At 40.9% G+C, this 18960-nt stretch overlaps 1 protein-coding gene across 1 annotated transcript in view; it reads right to left on the bottom strand.

Moving 5' to 3' along the window:
• Positions 1 to 4964, bottom strand: part of vash2 (vasohibin 2) — a 31610-nt gene extending 26646 nt beyond the window's left edge. Inside the window, exon 1 of the mRNA XM_088909627.1 lies at positions 4150 to 4964. Within this exon, the coding sequence (XP_088765753.1) occupies positions 4150 to 4464 (315 nt within the window). The 5' untranslated portion in view covers positions 4465 to 4964. The remainder of the gene's footprint in view (positions 1 to 4149) is intronic.
• Between the last annotated feature and the right edge of the window lie 13996 nt (positions 4965 to 18960).

Here is an 18960-nt window from a genome sequence, read left to right as displayed (position 1 = left end):
TTCACAAAGCTCACCATTGTGCTTAATTCAAAACTTGTATTTCTTTTTCTATAACATCAATTCATTTGTTACCAAGATTTAAGAATCAGTCTGAGAAATTGGGACTGCAGTTTGCCTTTAAGACTGATGATAAAGGCCAGTGGCTGGGAGGTACTGAGTGTTACACCCACTGCTTTGCCTTAAACTCAACCAACTGGCTCCAGGACAATACTAATTTTCCTCCTCACAGCACTGTTGTAAAAGACAGATTCTGATATTCAAGAACAAAAAAACAAACATAGACAGAACATAAAATATTATAAAAGAAGTAACTACATTGTACATTTCCATCCTTCCTGCACAGAAGTAACATTGTTAACTAATAGAAGTTAGAATAACATCCATTTTCTAATTGCTTTATCCAATACAGGGTCATAGAGCAATAGGGTAGAGCCTATCCCAGCAAGCAACTGGCACATGGCAGGTTACACTCTGCATGAGCCCCCAGTCCATCACAGGGCACACACCGACACAGACATTCATACCAGGGGCAATTAAGCTACCAGTGTCTTTGGACTGTGGGGAAACCAGAGTACCCAGAGGAAACACACAGGGAGACATACAAACAGCACCCCAGTATTTGAAACCAGGGCCCCAGCTCTGTAAGAAATAACTACTGCACCACCATACTTGTGGGAATTCCATTTCCCACAGTACATTACACTCTCTTTTCATCTGTCTTAAGCTTCTTCAATAATCTTAATACGTTCAATCCTTGAAACCTCTAGCTCACAGACCCATAAATACAAACACATTACATTCCTTAGAAAGGCCAGAACCTTACTTTTAGTTTGCTGCTGCAGTCTGTTACCACTGATTTTCCAAAACAATGAAAGATCTCAACTGGGATTTAAAAACAAAATGATCAAAGTGCACTGACCTATTTTTTCCTGGCTGCGAAATTTCCATTTGAAAAAAATATATAAAGACATAGTTGACTGTAAGAAATGTTTGTTAAACTGGGTTAAATAAACACATGCTGATGCAATACATTTAATCCTCTACAACCACACAAAAACACAAACTTTATTTAGGATTTAAGAAGAAACATTCTTTTACAGACATGCATAAAGGTGTTTTCCCCCCCTAAGAAATGTGCTTAACAAAATAATGAAACACCAATGATTAAATAAAAATTAGACGACACTCTTTTAAGATGAAGCCCACAACAGTAATTCATTGATCCTCATTGTTCAACTTGATCTAATATGTTTAAACAGATTATGACTTAAATTATTTGACTCCTAATGTCAAGTTACTGTGCTCTTCCCAAACACCACTAGCAATGTCAAATAAAACAAAAGATCTCAGAGTGGAAGGCCTTATGTATCTTCATGAAAATATTGTAGGGAATTAGAAAGACTTAATCTTTCACATGGCCACAAAGCAGTAAATTAATCTTCACTGGAGAAGCAGGTGTTTGAATTACTAACAAATTAAGGCACAGATATTCATTCCAAGTCCTGTGGGGCTGTAGTATCTACTGGATTTTGTTCAGTTCCAGGATACTTCATGATGTGATCGGAATCAATTGTTTAATTGGGCCATATCAGCAATTTCCTGGTATTTATTCAATAAGACCTGTATGCATTCTGTGCTGGTGTTTAAAATGCATCTATATCATTTATGCCCTCTCACAATCTGTGTGTAAATGTACGGTATCCTTGTCCTAAAAGTAACATTCATGGCAACAGAAGAGATTGACCATAGCTATGCTTGAAAATGAGTCGAAAGTGCATATGTTCTGCCCTCTGGGTGGCCAACCAAACCAGCCTGCTTCAAACCACCAGTGAGATGTGCTGCGACGTCTGGCATCCCTACATTAGTTACCTGTAAAATCTGGTGGACCGAGTTCCTCTGGGACCAGGAGTGAAATCGCAGCACTAAGGCTTCACACAGAAAAGCACTCTACAAACCTACAGTGTCATCACTGAGCAGAAAAGCCAGGACCTAAACTAAAGCTCATATTCAAAAGTTAATAAAAGGATGCAAGAGGGATATATTCACTTTCAGTGATGTCGCAGTATTCTGGCTATTTGGTTAGGGGCACAAAACATTTCAATAGGTTCTAAATTCCTGTGTGAAACCCGGTAAGCGTTCTTGAAACTCATGATCAGCCATGTAAAGAGTCTCCTCATTTACATAATCTGACAATGTGTATGTACCAGGTATGTCCTTCTTGTAATGAAATACACCAAGTGAAATGGATGCATATACCAAGACAGCTAACATTTCACCAGGAGCATGCAAGGCATAAAGCAGCATGGAATTAACCTGTACCTGTTCCTTTGCAGCCAATACATGCTAACGCAGCTCCCTACTTGAACATATACGATGTATGTCAATGATCTTTTTTAAGCCACCCAACTGCTGTCTTCTCCACAAACAGTTCTGAAAAGAGTCCGGACTGTTCTAGAGCTCTTGAGCAACAAACACATAATTAAATCTGATTATACACTGTATTTATCTCCCAGGGACAGCCAAGCCTGGCTCTGGAGAGTCAAATTCCAACAGGTTTTATGGTTTACCATTAAATCTTCCATTTCTAAACCCTTGAAACAATTTTGATTTGACCAATTAAGAAGATGATTTGTTCAGTTTACTTAGGTTTTGAGACCATAGGAAATGAACATGTCAAATCCCTACAGCTTTTAAGGTGCACAGGTGGCCACCCAAGATTGAAACAATCTACTTACTAAAATGATCAAAACCTTGTTCTCAGTCTTGATATTTGGTAACTACACGGGCCAAATGCCCCAGCTGCTCACAAGCCTTTTAAATATGTGCCGCCCTTTCTAGGTGCCTACAGGTTTAACCAGCTCATTACGGTTTAATAGGGCAGTCCTTACGGTGCTTTAGAGAGACCTGGAAGGACCAGGTTTGCACCAGCCCTGCGGGGACTGGATGTGGATCCTCTCACTTGGATGGATAGGTTTGTACTTCCACCTGAACTAATCACCATCATTCATACCTTACCCTGCATATTTAGACCATATAAATGGTCATCCTCTGTATGGGGGAAGCATGTAAGACACAGAGTTAAGACGCCGAGACAAATGCACAGGCAGTTTCATTGACAGGACTGCAGTTTCACACGGTGTATAGCACGTGGGTGCACGCCAGCACGCTGGCAGTGTCTAGACTCAAGAGCCGCAGCGGTGTTGTAGACGGCAATGGAGATTCGTGTAAATGGCACACTGAGGCTTTGAGAATCCATTCTCAAGCCTGGACCGCGGCAAGGGAAAGAGCCAAAAAGACTGTAGACTGCTTTGACGGGATCAGCAGATTCTCATAGTTACGAACCCCCCTAAAACGCAGAATAACATTAAAGACGATACATTTTTAGACAGTCTCTTTCCAATAATAGCGGAGTGAAGGTCATATTAAAACACCGACAGTCAACTGCCTTGTTCAGGGCTCTCTCTACCACCGTCCGTTTTTTTCCCGCAACCCCCAATTAGGTTCTTAATCCAGGAGAAATTATCAGATACCTTACGGGATTTTTCATTATTCTTTTGCCCCCAAAAGGTTTTCATTTCGAAACGGTTTTGGGGATTAAGAGTGTGGTGATCATTCGAAAATCATATGTTGACAATAATCGCAGATTTACGAGCTAGCCCGCTCAATCCTCGTCCTGAACAAGATTTAATACATAGTGATACAAATACCACAACCACCCCCCCCCCCAAAAAAAAAACACACACACACACAAGGTGGACGTTTTAAAAACGTTCACATATGGTAACCATTGACTTGTTCCCCGTCAGAGAACGCCTTTTTCGGGCGACTTCGGTTAGCGAGCTAAATCTTTTGTAAATTAACTTGCCAATTGCCCTGAGCGATCTCATGGACAATATCTTTAACAACGTCCTCACCTGGAAGCGGTATACCAGTAGGTCGTTTCAGGATATTGAACTCGGGAGTTTTGTTTTATTTACAGTAGGGAAATCCAACTTAAGTCTAGGAGCGCATACTCGAATCGTAAGTTTCAAAAATTAACTGTGAATCCCATCGATCAAACTTCACCACAGGACTAGAATCGCCGAGACTTCATGCTTATCGCAATGCACAGAGATGTAACAAAAGCAGTAACTTGAAGCTTTCACTTACTTTGGGGAGATATGCAGCATTCCTAATTTTGTCCACCATCTCCTTTCCATCGGGGTGAATTTTGGCCACGTGAGTCCACATCCTCTCCCAGGTGATACCCTCGATGGGAAAACCGGTTCTGTTCACATAAAACAGCACCCCTCCGTCTTTCTCCTCTTCCTCCCCAGAAGACCTGCCCGTGCTGCCGGCGGTACCGCTGGAAGAGGCGGACTCCGCACCCGAACCCGAGCTGCGGCAGTTGGTGCTTTTCGAGCGGCCGTGCCTGGCGAGTTGGGCTGCTGGTTTGCAGGTGCCGTTTGAGCTCGACCCAGTCATTTTGCACCCTTATTACTGGCGTTCTCGCCGACCCCGTGCTTGTCCTTTTAAAATCACAATCCACTTTTATACTATTTCTCCATTGAAATATATATACTACCACTTACGTGTACATAAAACCACTTTTAACTTTGGCACGACGAACTTCACGTTTGCAGCGACACTAAAACACTCCAAAATGGAGAAAAAATAAATAAAAATGAACAATGTAAAAGTAACATGCGTCGCTTTGCTTTTAAAACGCGGAAAACTGAAATCCTGCTTAAACACTTGACCCCCTCGTACAAAATATATACATAAAAAACGAATAATCGATTTCCGGAATATCAATATTTTCGTTCTTATCCATTCACAAACTTTATACTTGGGAAAACAAAAATACGATATAAAATGATGTGTTTAATCATTTTACAAACGGCATACAAACCGAGCCCGAACCGCGTACAGGCAAGAGAGCTGGGCTGCATGAACACGTAAGGATCACAGGAGATTCGTTCAATAACGTTTTGATTTCAGGAGTCCCTCTAGTTTAATTGCCAGCTAATTCAGACCCGTCCGCTCGACCAGCTGCTTCCCTGCGGAGGAAAGAAAAATCCTTTTGCTGCTGTCGACTCCGTTTCAAAGCTGGAGTTTCTCCCCACCTGCGTTTCCTCCGGGGTCTCCTTTGTAGCCGTTTCGTACTGTACCGTATTGTTAAAACTCCTTTCATCTGGCGTTCCAATCCATCAGATGGTTAAAACTGTGAATGTTATTCTGTTTCATTGTAACCCGGCAGCCAACAACGTTCCCTCGTATCCTATTGGCTGCAGCAACAAAGAGAGGCGGTACATGTTGCCACTTAAAGGTGCACATTCCTTATTAGGAAAACATCTCGGGTTGTCATTGGAGGCTGTCCCGGAAGGGGGCGGGGAAACAGGACCCTGGCCTGGTTTGGACACACCAGTTGAGTGAGTAGTAGCGTTTGGAGGCAGAGCACTTCTGAGCGGTTAGACGTGTTGGGTTTGCAATATTGAACGTTTGCCCAAAACCTACTCACGTCTCTGAGTTGGCAGTTTTATTTTAATGTCTAGGTTCTTAATCTTCATTGTGCGATTTATCCCTTTTATATCAGAACCTTTGTTTTAAGGTTATTATTCGCGCTTCTGTTTTTGCGGGTTGCAGCCTTAGAGTCTCTTATTTTAATAACCTTGTGTCACATTTTAGTTATTGTGCTGTATATAATTATGTTAGCCGGTCTCTTTTTACATAACGTATTTCTAAAGTGGATAATTTTCGATGCTTTGGATAACGGTGTTTTAAATTGATAATTCTAAACAGACGAATTAAAATAATATTTAGAAATATGAGTTCTCGTTAATTAATATTGTAGTATAATTGTACATCCAGTTTTAGAAGTTACATATAGCTGATTTTTGTGTTGAATCAAGAAGACTAACTCAATCTGTAGTTTAGCTCCTTTCAATTGGGTTATTTTCCGGAATTTTTGGTAACATTCTAAGCAGCTTTTCCAAATGATCCATGAAGAGCTAGAGATTGAAGAGCTAGGGTCACGCACTCAGGGCTGTTATTTGCACCACGTCGTTTCGTCCAAGTGTGAACTGACCCATCGTTAGGCTGTTACAATACTGCCAGGGTAACACCTGGTTTTAGCACCAAGGCAGACGGCTGAAGCCTAAATATGATTGCTTTGTCAGTCTTATTCTTATTCTGCAGCACAGAAAACGACAAGGGGATCTGATACATAAGTACTGTATGCAAAATCCTCTAAGGGACTGACAAATATAGGTATTAAGAATTGAATTTTCAGCATAGTGTATGTCAGTAGTTCACATTTTTTAAAGTCTTTTAAAATATGATGGTAGTAAATTTAGTCAATTTCAAATGCTTGCATTTGAAAATATACCTTAATCAACGGCAAAATGTGTTCTTGCATGTTCTTGTAATTGTAAACATGTGCCATTATTGGGACCTTAACTAGTTGCTGATAATACTGTGCTAATGAAAGTGTAAGGAAATATATGCTGTATATGAAAATACACTTCTATATAAAAAATTAAGGAAGTTGATTAGACTCCACTTATATGTATTTATGGTAAACGGCTTCGTTTATGATTCTCACAATTACCTCAAAACTATTTCACCAGCTAAGACAGTTAAAAAAACCTTTAAGAGCCCAATCAAGGGTGAAACAGCTGTATGTGGTTGCTTGCTTGCCTAAACAGCCAGACTTGAATACACTGCTCTTCTTAATCCCTTGACCTCAGCTCTCCTGACACACTGAGGGATGTGTTTTCAGCAGCATTCTTTGGCAACTCAGTGTTGGATTGTATTGGATACTAACTTCCTTTCTCAGATGTCCTTATCTAGTTTGTTCCAGCAAAGGTTTTGAATTAATGTGGCCATCCCGTAGAAGGTCTTCTTAAAAGTTTGTTCTCGTCTCATCAGATCCTCTTTTATTTTATGTAACAATGTGGTTTCCTCACAGCCCTTTTATTGCCCTTGCAAAACTGACTCAAAGTCTTCTAATACATTCATTCATTTCCTTTTTTTTGTTATCTCATGCAAATACTATGTTCTTCCCTGTGCAGTTTCTATGGGTTGTCTGGAGATTTTGTATAATTTTTCCTTTTCTTGTCTAATTGCATGCCTTGCTTTCATGTATTAGTAGTACAGGGAGCACACAAAGGGTCGGTATCCCTCAATAGATATCATTTATTGTGCAGGGCTATCATACAAGCGATGGAAGTGTTGTTCATTGTGTGCAGAGACAAACAGCATCAGTGGTGTTATTGAAGGACTTAGACATCTTTTCTTCCACTACATTATTTCCAAAACTGGTTTAAATGTTTCTTGCTGTCCAAAGTCCTGTACCAACTAACTGAAATACTGGTGTTCAACAGTGCTCTTTTGTCTTTCTTTTTCACTCAGCTGTCTCAGTGAACAAGTAATATTTAAAAGTACTGAATAAAATAAGCTCATTACGAAGCATAATGGACGAATATGATCTGATCTCTCGGTAACACCATTTAGTAAGCATAAAACATTTATTATATAGTTTACCGAGATGGTTTCAAAACTATTTACTTTAGTTAGGTCAGTAATTCATTAACAGTACAAAAGCAGTGAAATAATTAACAAAGAGTAGCATACATCTGTCTCTGTGATATAAGTAGCCTTTTGCATTTGTTACTATTCCATGTCTCCATTTGCGTCATTCCCATTGGGGTGAGTCAGGTTGGAAAGTTACGATCTCTGACGAAGGTAAGATTTATACTTGCTGGTAAGATAAAAAAAAACCTTTTATGGGCTTTTCTTACTTAGAAGTTTTGAGTCATAATATTGCAGACGGGAGCTTTGCACCACTGGCTCCTCAGCCAAACACACACACCAAATGTCTGAAACTGTGGTTTCTCTCATATTTAGCCAGATCTCTGTTGCAACAATACTTCTTCAGCAGGATAGAACATATCTGATCAAGAGAGTTTTTATAAGAAAACGTTTTAGGGGGAAAAAAATACCTCTGCTAATTATCGTGCTGGGGGGTGCTGCATACCTGTTTTTTTTTTCTTAAATTTACTTCACCCTGATTCATCAATTCAACTTGTGATTCTACTTATTTGTGTATTAGGTGTTTGTTTCTGACCCTTCTGTATTGTTGGGAGTGATGCAAAGTGGGTAAATCAGACGAGTGTGAAGATTGTCACCTCATCAAGGAGAAAAATACTGCATCACACAGGAGAGATGATGGATGGCCTCCGTTTTGAATGTGAACAGTGAAACATTCTATATTTGGACATTGTACACTCGTTTTACACACTTATTATTGGAAAAAGTATTGCATTCAAATCCAGACCTTTTGGCTTGTTTGAGCAGATCTTGTGAAGAGAGTACATGTATAATATCAATTCACTTGGTAGCAGTTTTGTGCTTCCAAGTAACATTTTCCTGTCCTGGGCACTACACATTCCAAAGACCCCTCCCCCCTCCCCTTCCCCAAACCAGGAAAGTTCATCACAAATTGCTCCCAGATTTGAAACAACACTTTCCTTTTAGTACAAAGAAACTGCAGCTGAAGTGTGCTGCAGTGTCAATTTTGTCTAATTGGACACGCAGCCCAAAACATTAAATCCTTAGATAAAAACAAATTAAGTACTTATAAAGTTTCTTATTATCGAAAAACAGCATCCATACAATGGACTGGACTGTCCACGGTGCATCATGCCTTGTGCCTGTAGCTCACTGGGACAGGTTCCGGGCTCCTCCGTGATCGTGTACTGGGTAAAGCAGTTAGAAAAATGGATGGAAAATTCATACTAAAACAGCCATTAAAATGTCTTACAATAAGCCTACAGTTTAAGGATAAAAAAATGTAATTTGGAGGGTCATCGCATTTTCCTGCTGTGGCTGAATTATTAATAATAGATAGATTTCTCTTGCATACTGAAGCACTGTAATATAAACATTTCTACATATTATAAAACACAATTCAAATTACAAAACTGTATTTCAAAATGTTTAGAATTTGGTATAATATGAAGGTAGAGGTACTAAGGTTTTATTTTTATCAAATACATATTTTGCTGCTGTTGGGAATATTAAGACAAAACTTGACAACCTACTGTAATAGTAAGAATATAGAGATGTAGTTCAAGTAGGTAGCTGCATCAGCATGCGTAGGCTGAAAAGGAACAATTAAAGGTTTTTTTCATGCTGAAAAGAGAAGAAAAAAACACAACGTTTCGGCTGTGGAGCCTTCTTTGGGACTCCAGAAGAAGGCTCCACAGCCAAAACAATGTGTTTTTTTCTTATCTTTTCAGCATGGAATAAACCTTTACTTGTTCCCTTGCATAATATAGAGAATGTCCGTGATTACAAGTACTTCAGACTGATCATGGACAAAAATGGGACAAATGTGATACCAATTAAGAAAAAAAAGCTAACAGACCTTTTTAGGAAATTCAGCTTCTTTAACATAGACTATTTTAACACTTTTCTAGAGATCTTTTATTGATTTTTTTTAACATACTGTCTTGATGGTTTATCAACATCAGTACCATCAGTACTGCAAATATTAGGCTGGGAAAAATTATAAGATGAGCAGCAAAATCAATGGGGCAAATTAGATTAACCTAAATGCCCTCTACAAACAGGAAGTGTGTGGCTCACCACCTCCACTGTGAATTTACACTACTCCCATGTGGGAGACGCCTATGTCGCCAGGTGTAACAGTAACAATCAGCAAATCTTTCATTCCCACTCTCAAACAATGTAACATTAACACATTAACTATCTTATCTCCTGAAACTCTGTTGTCATGAATTCTCTGTTGGTGATGTTTTTGTATTGTTGGGCTGGGCTGTCTCAGAACTAATTTCCCCTAGGGGATAATAAAGCTTCAATTGAATTGTATTACCACAGAAAACAATAATATGAAATTAGTTCTAATTCATCTGATTAGCTTTTCAGGGATCACTCCTTGATTTATTATGTTGTTTTCTAGATCCACTTTAGTTTTTTGAGAGTTCTAAGATGTATATTCTAGTTTTTTTCTGGTTTGAATGTGTTGTCGGTAATTTGAGCCTCTTTATGTCTACCAGTAGTTTCAACACATAACCACAAGAGGGCAGTGTTGGGGAAACAAAATCTATTACCAAACTGTCTAAAAGATCTTAGTTCTTCGTAGTTAATGCCAGCGCGGAATCGTTAGTTGTACCAGCAGCAGCAGCAGTGGGAGTAGGCGGTGGTTACTTTTTCTAATCTCAGAATTATTCGAAGTATAAAAACATGTATAGCAATGTATAACAACTGTTCTAATTGTGGATTACAGCAGTTGGGCATAGAAAATTATAGTGAATATAATTTGCAGTGTAGGACTACACATGCCATTCTTTTGAGCTGTGCACTTTAAACTCAGCATTTTCCCTGCTGGGTTTACAATAACCGTGACTGTAGTGATCATGGGGGGAGTGTAAACAAAATGAAAATTTCTATGAAATGTGCCTGATGAGCAGTCATTATCAACAATTAAATGTCTAGAAATATCATTTTGTTTTGTTACAGAACTCAGTTAATACATTTGGGTAGTCCCAAGTCAAACGTATTTTACACTTTTATGTTGTAGGATACATTGAAGTTGTAGCCAAGCATGAATTAAGACACTTTGTTTAAAATTTTATTGTTGGCTCAAACTGTGTTAGCAAGTGACTGCACCAGTTTTATTCAGTAATGCCAGGTCTCACACTGTATGTCACTTGCAGACACTCAACTCAAGTAGGCTGTCAGCTTTGGAGCGGCACTGAACTCATTACTCAAAATAAGTGCAGCCACCATAATTTCCAGCCACTGATACAGGCCTTAAAACAGGGTTATTTCAGATGATGTCCTTTCTTCACAGAGTGGATATTTCCTTTTTGTAATAAACAAAAACAAAATCAAAATAAATGTACCTAAATGTAAAGTTCAGCAAGTATAAAATACTTTAAAATAATTAGATCTTTGAAATAACTACATTTTCAATCGACGTATAAGGAATTTTAGATAATTCTGTACTTTAAAAAATTAGTTCCAAGTCAATCGATCATAATAATTTTAACACGGTACATCTGCTTCTGTTGCACACATGTAACAGGCCAGCTGCAGAGAGGAGAGTAGTTTATGTTGACGTCATTCAATTCAAAGAGCTTTATTGGCTTGACCCATGCATTAGAGTTTTGCCAAAGCAGATACAATCAACATGACATACATTTATAGTAGAATACATCTCATTGGACATTGACATACATCACAAAAACGGGCTCACTCAGTGTGCTTCAGGTAGAGACAGGAGATTACATATTCGGTTGCTGGCTCTATTGAGTGTCCTCCCCCTCTCCCAGTGGGATTGGAAGCTGTTGTGACTGTGGCAGGTGTGTGAATTCTGGGATTAGATTTGTTATTTTAGTTAAGAACGATTTCAGAGTTTCTCGTAATACAGCAGAGAGTGCCTCTCTGTCTCTGTTTCTTCCTGCTGGCAGTGGGAGTGCAGCCTGTCCTCTCTGGACTGCCAGGTCTGCCTGTGTCGCCCAGTTTCAATGGCCAGGCAGTGGTCACTGAGCCTGTAATTTTTTAGGTTCTGTTTCTCTTTGTTATCTCTAATGATAGTCAGATACTTAGCTAATATGTATTTTGTTTTTAGGATCCTTTAGCATTCCAGTTTGTGTTGTGCTTCTGTGTGTGTCTTAGTGGGTAGGGAAGTGTTATTTGGTTTGTGCTTGTTTTTTTACTTTGATTTGTGTTGTTTTAAATGTTCTGTTCTGAGGTTGGTTGGTGCCAGTCAGCTTCAGGAGCTTCTGGTTGAGGGGGCTCTTCTCTGGGCTCAGTTCTTGGCTCAGCAGGGCTTTGTGGTGACAGGAGTTTCGGTTAATGTCTTTAGGCATAACCAATATTTTATTGCTTTTCTTTATGCAATGGGTATTTCACTAATTTGGACCTGCAAGAATTGTGTGGTGTTTTTTTTTGCACATGGAGCAAATTGTTAAAGAACTCTATGTACAGGGCTTATATGGGGTGTTTGTCTCATTTAGTGTAATCCTGGTTTGTGGCTAGACCTCACACTTCACTGCCATATAGGGTAAGGGGTTGGATTATACTTTCAAATATTTACAACCTTCTCCTTCAGTGTCCTCACTCTGAGGTCAAAACTCCCTCATTGTGTGTTCCAATGTAGAGTTGTTCAATGTGAAGTACAACCTGTTCCCCTCAGATCCAAGTTTCTTCTGTAAAACCATGATTCCGGTTTTGTCCAAATTTGCCTGTCAGAGCCCAGGCCTGACAGGACTGCTCCAGCAGTGCCAGGCTCCGCTACTGCCCCTGTTATGTTATGAGGGCAACAACAGCAGGGCCGGGTCATCAGGGTAGAGCAGGAACATGATCTGTGTGTCGTGTAGGCCTGTGTGCAGCAGTCTGGAGCGTGAGGCCAGGCACTGCAGACTGTTGCAAAACCTCTGCTAGTTAACTGATATAGAAATTGAACAATGTTGGACTCAGAGTGTAGCCTGATCTCACCTCATGACCCTGAGTGAAGAACTATCTTTCCGATTTTTACAGTGCATCTGTTCTCTGTGTACATTTGACTTAATTAGGTCTTAGACTTTTTCTCCTACACCACTTTGAAGAAGTCTGTAAAATAGTGTTTTGTGCCAAATTGAATCAAATGTTTTTTTGAAATCAATAAGGCAGGCGAATGTTTTTTTTTGGGGGGTGGACGTTTGTAAGAGTGTGTATGTTGCCAATGTGATCCTTACTGAGTGCAGTATACAGTGTAAAATTCAGATCAGCTTCCTACCAAACTGTTGGGCTGTGTCAGTATGTCTTTGTGCTGGCGTTTTCTCCTGATGTACAGTGTGGTCTGTGTTCAGAGAGAGGAGTTTGTGTCTTGACAGATAAGACACTAATAAAGGAGGAGTCCAGGTCAGTGACAACATCGTCTACCACACTACAGCCCAGAGCTGAGCTGTAAGTGAAACTTCCCAAAGAGTCCCCACTGGTCCAGGTAGTGATGATGTACAGACTCAGCCTTTGACAGAGCTCAAGCCCAGTCTTGATTTCACTGTTTTGGCTGCACCTTGTGTAAAGTGATGGTGAGAGGTACAGAGTGGATTGTCCAAATATATGCGTTTCCTACAGTCTGCCAGCATGCCTGTTTGTGCCCTGAGGTTACCATAGAGCAGCACTGGGCACTGGGCATGACAGAGGCAGACTGTGGAGAATTCCCTCACTGTAGGTGATTCTGCCAGGGGAATGTAGACAGCACACAGAAAAACCTCATATTCTATGCAGAGGTACATCTCTATTGATTTTGAGCCCAACACATGACTCTCCTCTCTTCAGGGGCTGTATGGACTGACTGAGCTCTGCTCTGTACCACACAATGATCCCCCCAGAATCCCTGCCCCGAGTTACTGATTGAGGTCACTAGAGATTATTGAAGACTCGATTGTTTGTTTGTAGGTTCACATAAAGTTTCATTGATTCATTAGGTAATTGGGCTAAGTGCTACAATTTTAAACGGGGTTAATTTAGACTACTTCAGTATATAAAGGTACAGATGGGGCAGCTGGCATAGAGCAAGTCTCTGTTTCTTGGGAACAGAAGATTCTGCTAAATTCAGTCTAAGTGCACAATATCATTCTTGTTTGTTGTGATTTCAATGTGCTCTGTCCTCACAAGCCACCTGTTTAGAGGGAAGTTTTGCAAACCATGATGGCTAAATCAAACCTTTGACCCACTCATTAACTGAAATTTTCTGACTTAGAATCAAAGGAATTGAAAAGCACATATGGAAGACTGACACAACATTTTAATCCAATATCAAAGACCGGCCTGTATTAAAATTACTGTAGTTACAGTATTTTTTCTGTCCAATGGTAAACATCTGCTAGAAATTAAAAGGCAAAGCAGCAACAAAAATATCATTAGGCCACTATGGCCTATTTTTACAGCATATACACTGCTGTGAAAAAGTCCTAGAAGACTCAATCAGGGCCTACAATATTTGTAATGTACATACAATTTGTGAGAGTACCGTACAAGTTTCTACTTTTATAACGCATTTGACTGTTACAAACACAGCATAGTTTCAGTGAGACAAAACCAAGATTGTCATTCAGCGATCTTCAATTACAGAGCCAATGTGAAGTGCTGTAGTAGTTAATGCACTCCATCTGACAATGAAATCTAAATGAGTAATGTCAAGTGGTTTTCACTATTAACATAAATTGTTAAGGGTTATTGTATACTACAAAATACTATACTCCCAGGATTAACTGTTGGCTTCAAACAAAATGCATACAATTTTAGTAGAAAATATCCATGAAATGTGATTCTGCAAAAATAAGGCAAATCAGGAATTCCTATCAATTTAAGCACCTACATTTTGAATACATGGCCCCGAGTGAAATTGGTATTATACTGTGATACAAAATGTTCAAGACTTTTGCACAGCAGTATCAGATACAATGTTACATTATTATTCACCTCACCTATGCATAGTCCAATCCTGATTTAACAAAATGTAGAAGTTGAAGTATTTGTCTGCTTTGTAGTCTGTCTACTGACAATAGTTATAAATGCTGTGCATTAGATAAAAAGACACCATTTAGCTCCTTTAATGCTAACTGTAGCAAAGAAGTTTAGACATGAAGTTTAGACATTTGTCTAAAAAGGGCAGCATGGTCAGCACAGACACAGGTGTGTTACTGGGGAATTGCATTGTCATATGTTTACACTGAACAGACTTTCTTACAAAATCACTTTCAAAGGATTAGGCATTGAAAACACATGAGCTCTTCTTTTGCAGTTGCAAACTGTCCTTTGTCTTTCACACAAATAAATCCTGGACACAAAAAATACATTAAGCATTTTATTAGCAGTGGGAAATTTGAATGTTGACCTCTAAACCATACAAATCCATCTTTCTGTTTTCTAACCATTTCATCCAATGTAGGGTCACGGGGGAGCCGGAGCCTATCTCAGCAGGCAATGGGTTCAAGGCAGGGTACACCCTGGACAGCATGACAGTCCATCACAGGGCAGACACAGACACTCACACTACAGCACATTTTGCCATGGAATGTGGGAGGAAACTAGAGCACCTGGAAGAAATCCACATGAGCATGGGGAGACTCCACGCAGTCCACTCCATGCAAAGTCCACGCAGATAGCATGCCAGGTGCGTAATTGAACCCAGGGCCACAGAGCTGCAAGGCAGCAATGCTAACCAATGTGCCACTGTGCTGAACAGTCAGGCAAATGTTAAAGAAAAATGGAAAGTAAGAACAAAGGGACAATCCTTTCCCTTTCCATGAATGACTCATTTATTTAGAAGATTGCTGAAGGGACTACAGACAAATTTGGGAAGCCTGGTTCCAGAATCCACACTGTACATTGAAGTAAGACTGACTGTATCTAGTTGGTGCTTTTTAACCTCTCGCACCTGCTCCAAGTCTCAAGAGCCAATTTCCACTGCCAAGGTCTTGTCCATCCAGATCTGTCTCGCTCATGTCTGTCACTCGACTCCCATCCTTTGCCTTGAAGGTGGTGAGCCCACACAATGGCTCCATGTGGCCATGTCAAGCTCAGCGCGTCCAGGTTATGTTGATGGCCTGGCCACCAGGCGCTCACCACCGAAAACAACCCTCAGGCCTGACTCCAGGAGTGGATTCCGGTGTCTCTGATCTGGTTCTCTCAGTTCTTAATGGACCCATTACAGGAGTCTAGTGTGGATCGTTCTTTGTCTGGCTCCTCACCTTAGACCAGTTTGCCAAGGGTAACCCTACCAGGAATGCAAAGCTCCTAACAACATAGCTCTAAGGCTCCCGGGGGCACTCAAACCCCTCCACCACGTCAAGGTCACGATCCCAGGAGGGGTAGTCCTGCTGGGAGATTTCAACGCTCACGTGGGGAATGATGGAGAGAGCCAGATGGGAGTGATTGGGAGGAACAGCCTCCTTGATCCGAACCTGAGCAGTGAATTGTTACTGGACTTATGTGATAGTCATGGACTGTCCATAATGAACACTATGCTTCAACACATGGTGTTTAGAAGTGTACTTGGTACCTGAGCACATTGGGTCATAGCTCAAAGATCGATGACATATGTTCTGGAAAACATACTGTAGGTAAACAGAGGGGCAGAGCTGTCAACTGATCACCACTTGAGGTGAGCTGGGTCAGATGGACAGGGTGTCCGCTGGACAGACCTGGGACTCTCAAACAGGAAGTGAGTGTGTCCTGGGAATGCCTGTCAGATGCCTCTGGGCGGAATGAGTTCAACTCCCAACTCCAGAACAGCATCTCCTCTATCCCAGGGATAACGGACACATTGAGTCCAGTCCAGTCCCTGTATTTGTGGAGCGAAGGGTGTGTCTGCAATCTTGGCGCTCAAGGTGAGTGTCAGACTCCACCAAAGGCTCCTGTCCTGTTCATGAGTTCCATAGACAGGATATGAAAGCTCGGCCAAGGTCTGGAGTGTATCCAGTCTGGGAAACTGGGGGTTGCATCTCCGCTGTTTTCCGATTATTTTACCCTCTTTGCCTTATCTGATTGTGATCTCCGTAGTGCAATGGAAACGTCTGAGACAAATGTGACATGGTCGGGATGAGAGTCAGCACCCCTAAATCTGAGGTCATGGCTCTCTCCTGGAAAAGAGAACCTGCTCTCTTCAGGCAAGAGGGGAACTGCTGCCCCAGGTGAAGGAGTTTAAGTATCTCGGGGTCTTGTTAATGCAGATGCTGTCCTGACCATGGTGGTGAAGTCGGAACTCAATTTTCGGATGAAGCTCTCAGTTTTCCTGTTGATCTAGATCCCCATCCTCGTCTATGGTCACGAGCTTTGGGTAGTGACTGAAAAAATGAACTTGTGGGCACAAGCAGCAGAAATGAGTTGTCTCAGTGGGGCTGCTGGGCTTATTCTCTGTGACAGGGTGAAGCACTCGGCAATCCGGGAGGACGTAGGAATAGAGTCATTGTTCCTCCGGATCGAAAAAAGAGGAGTTCAGATGGTTCAGACATCTGGTGAAGAATACACCCCAGGCCCTCCTGCTGAAGGTGTACCAGGCACGGCCCACTGGGAGTCCCCCAGGATGAGCTGGAAACTGTTACAGAGGAAAGGGAAGTCTGGTCTGCCCTGCTTAGCCTGTTACCAGTGTGACCCTTACCCTCACTGAGTGGGTAGAAGACGGAGGACGGAAATTCCCGAAGAGATAAAACTGATTTCATTTTTATACAATGATTTTAAAAATGACAAAAACTTCATAGATAAAATAAAATCCTTCTCCATTCCTTTATAATTGGAACAAATGTCATCCTCACATGAGGTACCATATAAAAAAAAATCTTAAACCCAGAACTGTACTACCATTATTAAGTTATCTGGCCAACAATTTTATACAAAATAAATTCTATGTACCCATTTATACAGCAAATAATTTTACTGGAGCAACAGATGCTGTGCCTTTCTCCAGGGCACACAAGTACCACCATACTTGAGAACTCCCAGATTTTTCAGTTATACAGTGCCTTGCGAAAGTATTCGGCCCCCTTGAACTTTTCAACCTTTTGCCACATTTCAGGCTTCAAACATAAAGATATAAATTTTTTATTTTATGTGAAGAATCACCAACAAGTGGGACACAATTGTGAAGTGGAACGAAATCTATTGGATTTTTGAAACTTTTTTAACTAATAAAAAAATGAAAAGTGGGGCGTGCAAAATTATTCGGCCCCTTTACTTTCAGTGCAGCAAACTCACTCCAGAAGTTCAGCGAGGATCTCTGAATGATCCAATGTTGTCCTAAATGACTGATGGTGATAAATAGAATCCACCTGTCTGTAATCAAGTCTCTGTATAAATGCACCTGCTCTGTGATAGTCTCAAGGTTCTGTTGAAAGCGCAGAGAGCATCATGAAGACCAAGGAACACACCAGGCAGGTCCGTAATACTGTTGTGGAGAAGTTTAAAGCCGGATTTGGATACAAAAAGATTTCCCAAGCTTCAAACATCCCAAGGAGCACTGTGCAAGCGATCATCTTGAAATGGAAGGAGTATCAGACCACTGCAAATCTACCAAGACCTGGCCGTCCCTCTAAACTTTCAGCTCAGACAAGGAGAAGACTGATCAGAGATGCAGCCAAGAGGCCCATGATCACTCTGGATGAACTGCAGAGAACTACAGCTGAGGTGGGAGAGTCTGTCCATAGGACAACAATCAGTCTTACACTGCACAAATCTGGCCTTTATGGAAGAGTGGCAAGAAGAAAGCCATTTCTCAAAGATATCCATAAAAAGTCTCGTCTAAAGTTTGCCACAAGCCACCTGGGAGACACCCCAAACATGTGGAAGAAGGTGCTCTGGTCAGATGAAACCAAAATCGAACTTTTTGGCCACAATGCAAAACGATATGTTTGGCGTAAAAGCAACACAGCTCATCACCCTCAACACACCATCCCCACTGTCAAACATGGTGGTGGCAGCATCATGGTTTGGGCCTGCTTTTCTTCAGCAGGGACAGGGAAGATGGATGCAGCCAAATACAGGACCATTCTGGATGAAAACCTGTTGGAGTCTGCAAAAGACCTGAAACTGGGACGGAGATTTATCTTCCAACAAGACAATGATCCCAAACATACAGCAAAATCTACAAAGGAATGGTTCACAAATAAACGTATCCAGGTGTTTGAATGGCCAAGTCAAAGTCCAGACCTGAATCCAATCGAGAATCTGTGGAAAGAGCTGAAAACTGCTGTTCACAAACGCTCTCCATCCAACCTCACTGAGCTCGAGCTGTTTTGCAAGGAAGAATGGGCAAGAATTTCAGTCTCTCGATGTGCAAAACTGATAGAGACATACCCCAAGCGACTTGCAGCTGTAATCGCAGCAAAAGGTGGCTCTACAAAGTATTAACGCAAGGGGGCCGAATAATTTTGCACGCCCCACTTTTCATTTTTTTATTAGTTAAAA

This window comes from Atractosteus spatula, chromosome 2, assembly GCF_055471065.1.
Source record: "Atractosteus spatula isolate fAtrSpa1 chromosome 2, fAtrSpa1.hap1, whole genome shotgun sequence".
NCBI lineage: Eukaryota > Metazoa > Chordata > Actinopteri > Semionotiformes > Lepisosteidae > Atractosteus > Atractosteus spatula.
Note: the sequence above shows the minus strand (reverse complement) of the source record. Positions and strands in the feature narration are given on the sequence as shown.